Genomic DNA, 10,245 nt, shown 5'->3' with positions numbered 1-10,245 from the left:
CGCGTCCAGTTGATCAGCTTCAACTTCCTTTAAAGCACGTCTTATTTTTATTTATTTTTTTGTTGTTTTTCCATTTACAACACTAATCTCCAATTGAATAAATTCACTTCAGTCTTAACAAGAACCAAAAGTTTTTTTTTATTTTTCAAGTTCCCATTTGACATGAAATCATACAATAAGGCTGGTAAAGTTTGCAGTATTTAGGACAACTAGCCCAAATAAGTTGCGGGCTTTGGCCACTTTTACAGCACACTGTGTTGGTAATCATAATTTGTCGGTCAAATTAAAGTACACATTTGCAGCTAGACATGGGGGCAGTGCATCGGGTCGTTTCAGAGCCAGCCAACTTCATACTAAGACAACCATGATGATCCACAACAACCGTATTCCCCGCAAACTTCCACCCACTCATGTAGTAGATGACCTTTTCACACTTTGTACAGAATAAAATGACATCTAAGGGACTGGTCATAAAAATAGATTCTTAAAGGACTACGCTCACATTTGTGTTTCAGTTTTTCTATTCAGTCTCTTTGGTGCACTAACTGTAAACCATTTATTTGGTGATTTTTTTAGTCGTCATTCAATAGAGAGGTATTCAATTCAGTGTTGGCTTCATCAGTGCACTACAGCACGAGGAGACGTGAAAATATACACGGGGACAAAAGTCTTGGGACGCAGCTCTTACGAATCAGTCAATCCTAAATGGTAATTCATCTTCATTTAGGACAATCATATGCTTCCATTTTAGTGGGAATTGTTTTGGGCATGTGGAAGAAATTGATAAGCCTGTAGAAAATTCTGTATGTGTAGTGTCCGTGTGTCCCAATACTTCTGTCCATACATTTGATCTCAAGCACAAAAAGAGGCACCAGTCAGCACAGTGCATCTTCATGATTTCTAGCATCTTTGAGTTCACATTGTGATCGGAGGCGACGTGTCAAACGTTTCCTCCATACAGTGGCCCCTACAGTGCTTTCTCCCGACATTCAGACTTTGAAGCAGCGACAGTTCTGTTTCTATGTGTTAAAAATAAATTAAAACTCATTGTAGTCAGGAATATATAAAAAAAAGGGATACCCATGACATCCTCAGTCAGATAAAGGACCAAAGCTGGTATCTGTCCGTGGAGTCGCAGGGAGCTAGGGCAGGATGCTCCAAATGGGCACTCAGACACATGTTCCTTCCACGCATGTAGAATAACTCGTTCTAGTTGAAGAGAAACACAAAAAGGCACATTTCATTTCCTAATGTTCGTGTTCAAAAATGCATGAGAAGAGAACCTTAGGGATGGGAAATGAATTGCACATAGCAGTTCATGTTACAGTTCTATGCAGTCACTTTTCAGCGTATTTCACAGCTCAGAATTGAAATTTGCAAAACAGTTAGTGCTTTTCTCAAAACAATTCATACAAATAGCAAAACATTTTTAAATCACAATAGTGAGTGCTATAAAAACAATCAATAGTATATGTCAAAATGGTTCAGCCGTAGCTCATCAAACGTACATCCTGCAGCTCCCACTTTTGCTCCGGTCCCGCGACTGTATTCCCGCCTTTATACTGGCAGGCCTCCAGCTTGACAGAGCTCTCCACCGCGTGCAAACAAAGCTCCTTCTGAATGTTGTGTCGAATCTCGTGATGAGTGGAGAACTCAAAATACTACAGGTGCAAGCAAAGGAAAAAAAATATGATTAAACTGTACTGCGTGGTTTTTTTATCCTAAGCAATAGACGGCATTTTTCTTCCAAACCTGGTTCCCTCCCAGTCCGTGACATGGGTACATGATCAGCTGTTTGCCACCATCATTGTTCTCGCCCGCATCCAGACACGAGTCCTTGCCCATATTTTTCACCTACACAAAGAAAGGATGCAAAATGAAAAGCTAACAAACCCCAGCAAGCTGTTCAAACAAGTCGAGTGCCTGGCGAGAGTCAGTGGTGTCAAATTGGAACTGCTCTGGACCCGCTGGAGGTCCCGAGGAGAAACACGCAGCGGGTACGCTGAGCTCTGAGGATTAGAGTTGAGGAGAGGGGCGGGGAACTGACAGGCCGGCGCCCAGACTTACCGAGCCAAAGCGCACAGGGTTCAGATCGGGCATGAAGACCTCTGGATAGACGTTCTTTAAATACCAAGAGAAGCTCTTGCACTTTAGCCGCTCACGGAGGTCTACGCGCTTTGAGATGTCCCCAAAGGTTTTCTGGAGAGCAAAAATGAAAAGAGAATGACATCCAATTGGAAAATGGTTACCAAAAATTCTACATTTTACAAAGGCCTTCCTAGGATGGATTGCATGAGGACTTGAAACCCTCTGCCGCTCCTGCAGTATGAGGGAGGGGCTTTTCATGAGAACGCTGTCTTGAAATGAACATTTGCAACCAGCGGCAAGCATGTCTAGAATTAGTGAAATAAATACTAAAGGCTTGTAAATGAGGCGGATAAATAGCTAACAAGCATGGCTAACATCAGCTTGCTGTCCTCTCTGATGTTATTCCACAGAACAGACTACAGCAGAAAAGTCACTGCCCAGAGTGCAAAGCAAATATGGTGAAGCAGCATTGAGTCGTTAAGCTGCAGCAAATGAAATAAGATGCCAACAGAAGTCAAGTCAGCCCAAGTGGGAATGCTTTAAAAAAAATCCAGGTTAAAACACGATGCCCCCACCCTGTCATACATACGATTAAGATCTTTGTTGTTGTTCGGTAGGTAGACTCGCATTTAATACAGACTACAACTATTTGACATTTGTGTTTTTACAGAAATGCTACGAACAAAACATTTCAGAGCTCCGATTGCAACACAACAGTACCGTGCACCTTTGTTATTTTTGCTGTTATCCTACCATCAAAAGTCAAAACTATCCCATGGTTAATCTCAACTAGTTTGCGGTCTAACAGCTTTGGGCAGTGGAATTTCATTCACGCAGACTATTCTGGAACATCTCGTCCGGAAAGTGTTTATTCTAGTAGAAAAGACTATTTTTAAAATTAAAATAAAAAACAAAATTAAGAAAAAATAGATTTGGAAGTTTTGGAATCAGGGGAACAATCACATGCAACTCATTTTCCTCTGCAGCAATAGCGAGTGCGGAGAACTCCTCCAAGAATGTGCATTGGAAGGCGACTTGAGGTGGAGCCCCGCGGGAGCTTTTTATGGCACCTATCAGACCACATTTCAGGAAATGCTACGAGCCTCTGTCATTTACCAGCCTTGCCTTTCTTGTGGCTCTCGGGTCGAGGCCTGCTGCCAGCAAGCTTTCATCGCGCCCATTTATTTCTTTTCTTTTCAAACAATGTGCTTCCTTTTTACGGAATGAGTTACTGTACTTTGGACTCTCTTTGTAATTCTACACCGGACCCTACAGAATGTATTTCAACTAGCATGTTGCGTTGAGCTGTACAGCTGCTGCGGCAAAGTCATTAACACAAGGATATGTTTAAACTTGCCTTCAAGAAGAGAGGTCTTTAAACACTACCATTATACAGTCAAAGTCAAAACAGAGTGAGAAAGTCTAGATTTTAAAATGATTACTGAGAGGTATGACGACGTACATCTTTGGCCATCTTTCCTGCTAGCTGGTTACGACGGTAGAAGATCTCCTTGTACTCATCCATCCAGACCTCTGCAAGTCGGACCTGGTTGCGGGCGATCACCTGCGTGCCCTTGGGAAAAGTGTGGGGACTCTTGGTGCGGAAAACGTGGCCGACGACAGAGCATGGGACGATCTCCAGCTGTCCGCCGCACTGCCAGACCTGCGGGTGACATGGGAAGACCATAAAAACACATCTCGGGGGAAACGAGGCTTGAAGTGAAGTCCAGTTTGTTTGCAATGGTACAGATTGGTTAAAGTATTTGGCAATAGCTACAATAAGTTCTGTTAAAGGAGGTTGACAAACATTTGACATCAAATACCACAGCATAAATATATAGCGCTCAAAGTACCACCATCAAGACGTTTTCATCAAAACCCCAAACGTCCAGTGGTTCGGTAGAAATATGTGATCAAGTCGGAAGTGTGAGACATGGACATGGACAAGATTTTTATAATTCCCACCTTCAGTCAAATGTTTGGGTTCTAAGAGAGACAAAGTTGTTGATTTTGCAACAATGTAGCAAGTGCAAGGTCAGAAACTCAGAATGTTCACTTTTGGGAGCAGAGCATCCTGTCATATAAATGTGTTTTAAAGGTGTTCTGATAAATGTTGGTCACAGAAAAATCAGCCAAGATAAGGATTTTTTTGGGGGGAGGGGAGGGGAAAAAAAAGCACCAGTACTCATTTTCTGTTTACAATAATAATTAAAAAAAAAAAGAAAATCCCACATCCCGCAGAACCAAACAAAATACAAGTGTTATTTTAAAGTATAGTGACATTATGCTGTTTGGTGATGATTCAATTAAAATATGAGACAAATTAAAAAAAACAAAAACAAAATGTACCTAAAAAAACAAAAAAGAAACATTTCGTATAATCCGGACATTTCATTCAGTGATGCGTGTACATCACAATGAGAATCACTGCTGTGATGTTACGACAGCGTGGAATAATAGCTTTGTCACACACATACAAGGCAAACAATTTCACAAATTAATAAATGGTAGTGTCGACAGCACCACCTTTTTCCAAGTGTACCAGCGCTTGCATGAAGACTGTCAATGCATACAGTGAGTGAATGCCTGGTGGGAATGAGAAACATTTATGACGGGGCATTCCTTACCCTGAAAGACATTTCAATATTCTCGCCACCCCAGATTTCCATTTCCTCATCATAGCTTCCGATATGGTAGAAATATTCCTTCGAGATGGAGAACAACCCGCCGGCAAACGTGGGAGTCCTGCAGAACACTGGGATGAAAAAGACGTTTTGGCAAAGTCTAATTTGGGAGGATGTCCGGCTTACTTAATGGGGTACGTTTCATCCTTCCTCCGTTTTCTCTCATGATCTGGAAGACTCTCCCATCCAAAGGCCAAGCCCCAGTCAAAGTTGCCCCGGTTGTGGTTCTGGCCGGACGGGGACGGCTTCATGAACTCAAAGGTGTTGAGGTCAATGGTTGATATGTCAGGACTGACCACCGCCGTGGAGTTCTCCGCTATCCTGGCAAGCAGCGGCTCCAGCCATCCGTTAAAGCATTCACCTGTGTACATACAAAACCAAATCACACCCAGCTCCTTCACTACAGTTATAAGCGTGTCTGGCGCAAAATGCATGGGCCAAGGATATTCTTTGAATTCTCTTTTTTTGTTTTTAGACATTTTGACAGAGTGGCGCAGTGGGTGACTGGTTGGCACGATGGCCTCACAGTACAGAGGTGCAGTGTTCGATTCTGCGTGGGTTTTCTCCGGGTACTCCGTTTTTTTCCCACATTCTAAAAACATGCCTGGTCGGCTGATTAAATACTCTGAATTGCCCCGAGATGTCTTTGCGAGCGCGGATAGTTGTTCGTCTTTGTGTGCCGTGCGATTGGCTGACAACCAGGATTAGCGGCTCAGACAATGGATATTTTGACAATGAACTGATTCATTTGGGGATATTTGAAAAAAAAAAAAAAAAACATTCTCACAACCTCTAGAAATAATGCGAAACAAGTCCGCGGTGTCACACATGGACGGCATAAAACAATGTGTTATTATCTGATTGTGATTTTACAGATTACGGAAATCTGTTCACAAACTAATTAAATACTAAAAGTCAAAGTCAAAACAAAAGAAATACTAACTATAATGGTGTGGACTCACAATGGGCGTCGAGAAAGGTGAGCGTGTCACCGGTGGCCACAGATGCGCCCAGTAACCGAGCGGTAATGAGTCCTTTCCTCTCCACTTGCCGGACGACCCGGACGATGCTCAGTGCTTTCAGATACTCATCCAACTCGTCCTTCAGCACATCTGAAAGACAAGTTTCAAAAGGTAAAATGACATCCTCAATGAGGTCTCACATTTCTAAACCATCTGGTTAAGTCCCAAATAAAGACGCAGGAATTGTGGAGGTGATGACTGAATAAAAATCACAATCGTTGGCATGCGTGACTCAACCAGAATAAAAGAGGAACAAGCTTTGCTGCTAATCCTAAACACGGCCAGCTATTTGGTCAGACCAGTTTCCACCGAGTAAGGCTTACAGCGTATCCGGCCACCACCTGTGGCCTGGCTCCTTTCAAGTAACTGAATCAACCACCCAAGATTGACTCAACCCTCTGCGAGACTTTGGTTTCCTCCCACCACCAGGCCCCTTTCGCAAGACTCAATTCTAAGCTCCGACTGTGAAAACCGCTTAGGAAAGTATTCACCTCCAGTTCTCACTTCCTAGAGCTACAAAAAGGAAAAAGGCTTCCTATCCACCACACCACATGAATCAAACCCGGCAAAAAGAAGCGCGTTGTCGGCTTCAGAGGGGCCCATTTACCATCAACACTGGCGTCGTCCACCAGGATGATCTCCTTGAGAAGAATGGCAGGCGAAGTATGCAGGACGCTGTACACGGTCCTTAGCAGGGTACTCCAGGCCTCATTGTGAAACACGATTATCACGCTGGTGGTTGGCAAGGAAGGGCATCGCTTGAAGGTTTGCTCAATACATCTGCAGAAAGAAGCACAAAGATCTATCTGTCCCGAGTGCTCCAGAAGGCTTCCTCTGTGGCGCGTTTGATTACTGCTGCGACACCGCGTGTGCGCTGACATTTTTTTTTCTTCAAATGGGGCAGTGGGAGAAACGATTTGATTGAAAGGAAGTAAAAAAAATAACGCCGTGTCACGTCTCGTAACGCGTACTGCGCCGACATGCAGTCTGAGATGGGGCACGTTGGGGTGTGCTGTAATTTGCCAAATGTAAGTGCCTTTGCTTGAGCTGGCCGTAGTAACCGGGTAGGCATGCTGAAGCAAAGTCTCGGTGAGAGAAATCATCTCTGTGGCTTCTGTCTGACTCCACTTGCAAAAAAAAAAAAAAAACACAGTGGATTTGCTGGAGTTAAGATCCTAGTCTTATATTACCCCACTGTACTACAAAGACTTGAGTGTTTAAAAAAAAAAATTAAGTTACAATAGACCCATTGCACATGGAACCTGGTTGAAAAAATTGCAATGAAAAAATACATTAAAAATAATATTAACAAAGTTGAGATTTGCATGTTGGTTTGGTCCTCATTACAATATAAAATAAGAGTTTGCCTTGTGGTCTACGGATAACCATTATCAGACTATTCAGTTATAAATGACCATAGCACAAGTGGGTGAGGTTTGCCGTCTATAATTTTGTCAAATTGTGCCAATTGAATTTTATTATTTTATTACTATTAACAGACTATTCGGTTGTAAATGGGCAGCGCACAACAAGAAGGTGTGACGGCAGCTTTGGCGCTGAGCAATTATTTGGGAAAGGAGTGAGCAACATTAGGTTTGCACAAGCATCGCCGACTCCATATTGAGTTTAAGATCCAGTCAAACATGAGGTCTTTTGTATGAACAGGATAAAGAGTGCGCAAGCAAACATACTCTGGTGGTCTTGTGTCGGTGCCCAGGTCTCGGCTCAGGGAGATGCGATCACTGGCATACAGATTGAAGCAGTGCTTCAGCTCGCCCGCCTCTTTTTCCTTCTGTTCGGCGGGGCTCAGGGAGTCCGTGCGAAAGGCCTTGCCAGCGGCGCCGGGAGCGAGCGGGTTCTGGGGCGGCCTCTCCAAGACCGGTTTGCGCTCGGCCGCTGTGTAGTGACCCGGCAAACAGGACGCACTGTTTGCACTGTGCTTCTGACGTATGGGGGCTCTAATCTGCAACTTTGGCATGGCGTCCCTTAAGTTATTAACTGCTCCCATCACCACGCCCAGCATGGTATCCTGCTTATCTTTGATCTCCTTTAGCCACGGGTCCTCGCGTGGACTTTGGCTTTCCACTTCCCATTGTATCAAGAACAGAAACGTGACAAAGACCAGAACTGCGAGGACCAGTTTAAGAGGATGCAGTCGTCGTCGGAGCACTCGGCGCAGTATTGTCATTCTTCTTGGATGGAGAATCAGACTGGTTTTAAACTGCAGTCCCAACTGAAATAGATTTATAGAGAACCAATGTCAAAAGTCCGTCACCTTTCTACTCAATAGCACTATAAATTGTCTTTGAGGTCTTTAACAGAAGCCCCGTCAAACAAGTTCACGTGTTACAAATCTTGCTCAAATCAAAAGCAGTGGTAACTCCTAATTTATTTCAAGGATTTTTTTCTGTGATTCTTTTTCTGATGTAAATTGATTAATTTGCATTCACATTTTATTTTTGGCTTGCCACTGGTTAGGCTCACTTGTAATATTTCTCCAATCATGAGTCAAGCATTTTACAAGTACATTCATTCTTCTTACCATATTTTCTAGCAACTCATGGCGTGTTCGGCCATTGTCTTCGGTTTGTTTTATTGTGTTCGTATTTGGAGGGCTAAATTTTGTGATTGAAAATGTATCAAAATGAACATCTTTATGATGTGCCTACCACATTTTCCAATGATATCAACCCTTGGGATCTAGGATAAAGAATGTTATGAAACAAAAGAGGTCAGACATAAAATCATGATCCCTTTGAGAAGTTGGCTATATATCAAAACCTTTTATAATTTCCTATGATCATAGCTATTGTTACGACAATATTTCTGTCATCATAGCCGTCTTATAATGCTGGTTTATATTACTAAATTAACATTCGCAATTTTTCACACATATCTAGTGTTTACCTTTGTATTTTCTTTATGCAGTTAATATGTGGGAGCCTTACTAACGCATTCCTCCATCTACTTAAGACAATATGAAGCTCAATGAGAATTCACAACTTTTTTTGAGGACATCCCAAGGCACTTTTTGGTGATACTGATTTTAATTTTAGACAGATCACAATTACAAGTGCATTTCAACATACAACTATTTCAATAGGGTAATAGATTTAATCGCAAAATAAAAACGTAAACGTGTCATTAACCAGTAAACTACACTGTTGAGAATTGCGTCAGGAGGAAGAGGAAGAAAAAAAACTTACCATGAGTCAGTGAACTAGACTAGATGCAACAGAAAAAGGCTCCCAAATCAACTCCAACAATAACACAAGGACCGAATTCATGTCTCCGTGGCTGCTTCCACCGACGCCAAGGAGAAGCTGTTGTTGGTCGGAGTGAGCCAAGAAAGAAAAAAAACGAAAAAGATTTGTATTTCGCCAAACTTCCGTCTCGTTGGATCCAGGTGCGCTGTTCTCAGGTAGGAGGTGGGGACCAAGTGGTGCGCATGCGCAGATCCCGACCCTGCGTGTCAAAAGCCATGGCTGCAATAAAAAGAGAAAAAAACGAACGAATATTAAGTGGCTTGTTAGGTAAACCGACATTCAAAATAATTTAGAAGCTGAAACGCACTGTAGGGCATGCGCTAGCTTTATCATGAAGTTTAAAGTCGCGTTTCATAAACCTAAACGTGTGTTTATAATGGAGTCGCTCGTGTTAAAATGAATCAATGAAGGATGGTGCCGTAGGGGTTTGTTCAAGAGCTCCATTCATCCACGCAGTTGCTGGGATACAAATAGCGGAGGAACGCGCTTTATCCTGCACCGCATCCAATCGGACTTTGTTGAGAAAGTTAAAAAAAAATACAGAATAAAGAAAAAAATGTAATTCGTGAAAAGTTGATGGCTCATGTTTTCATTTCCTGACACTTACCAGCAGACGAGTCGCAAATATTTTCAACTCTTTCCTTCAGCGGTCGCTATGAAGAGTTTGATGTTAAAAAGGAGCAGCGAGGTGGATCCCACCCGTGGGGAAAACTGCCCTCGGGCACTTCTGTGGAGTGTGTCTGCCTTCAACTGGGCTGGCTCTCACACTGCAAGCATCCACGTCTCTTGCAGTCGTAAAAATCTTTAAACACTTTGCTCTCCAAGTACCACAATTCTGACTAGCATAAAAGAAAAAACAACCCAGGCTTTATTCCTAAAAAGTATGTTTACTGGTATTGCAAGCCACTATCACATTATGCTGTTTTAACATTAACATTGTGCTTAAATGACACTGGTCAACAAATATTTTTTTCTTTTGTCTATTAGAGATGCAACTAAACTTTCCGAACTTTTTTTTTATCAAGCACATCCGGTTTTCATAGTAACATATTAACAATAATATTTAATATAGTAATAGATTCAGTAATATTATGAATGAAGGGTTTGGTTCAGCAACAAGTGGATTTTTTTCATAACTATAAAATTACAACCCATGGTAAAATCCGTATTGCACAAGATTTTAGA

At 42.3% G+C, this 10,245-nt stretch overlaps 1 protein-coding gene across 1 annotated transcript; it reads right to left on the bottom strand.

The window, feature by feature from the left end:
- Window positions 1-114: 114 nt before the first annotated feature.
- Window positions 115-9,816, bottom strand: galnt3 (UDP-N-acetyl-alpha-D-galactosamine:polypeptide N-acetylgalactosaminyltransferase 3 (GalNAc-T3)). Its single transcript, XM_088314331.1, has 12 exons — window positions 9,668-9,816; window positions 9,001-9,279; window positions 7,486-8,027; window positions 6,402-6,574; window positions 5,735-5,884; window positions 4,899-5,133; window positions 4,716-4,833; window positions 3,551-3,751; window positions 2,068-2,199; window positions 1,753-1,854; window positions 1,509-1,661; window positions 115-1,209 (listed from the first exon to the last, which is right to left on the bottom strand). The coding sequence occupies exons 2-12, from the start codon at window positions 9,001-9,003 to the stop codon at window positions 1,096-1,098; spliced, it is 1,923 nt and encodes a 640-aa protein (XP_088170457.1). The 5' UTR covers window positions 9,004-9,279; window positions 9,668-9,816; the 3' UTR covers window positions 115-1,095.
- Between the last annotated feature and the right edge of the window lie 429 nt (window positions 9,817-10,245).

Source organism: Idiotropiscis lumnitzeri, chromosome 14, assembly GCF_059441095.1.
Source record: "Idiotropiscis lumnitzeri isolate Australia: NSW breed Sydney's pygmy pipehorse chromosome 14, RoL_Ilum_1.0, whole genome shotgun sequence".
Lineage (NCBI taxonomy): Eukaryota > Metazoa > Chordata > Actinopteri > Syngnathiformes > Syngnathidae > Idiotropiscis > Idiotropiscis lumnitzeri.
The sequence above is the reverse complement of the archived record's forward strand: the minus strand, read 5'-3'. Positions and strand labels throughout refer to the sequence as shown.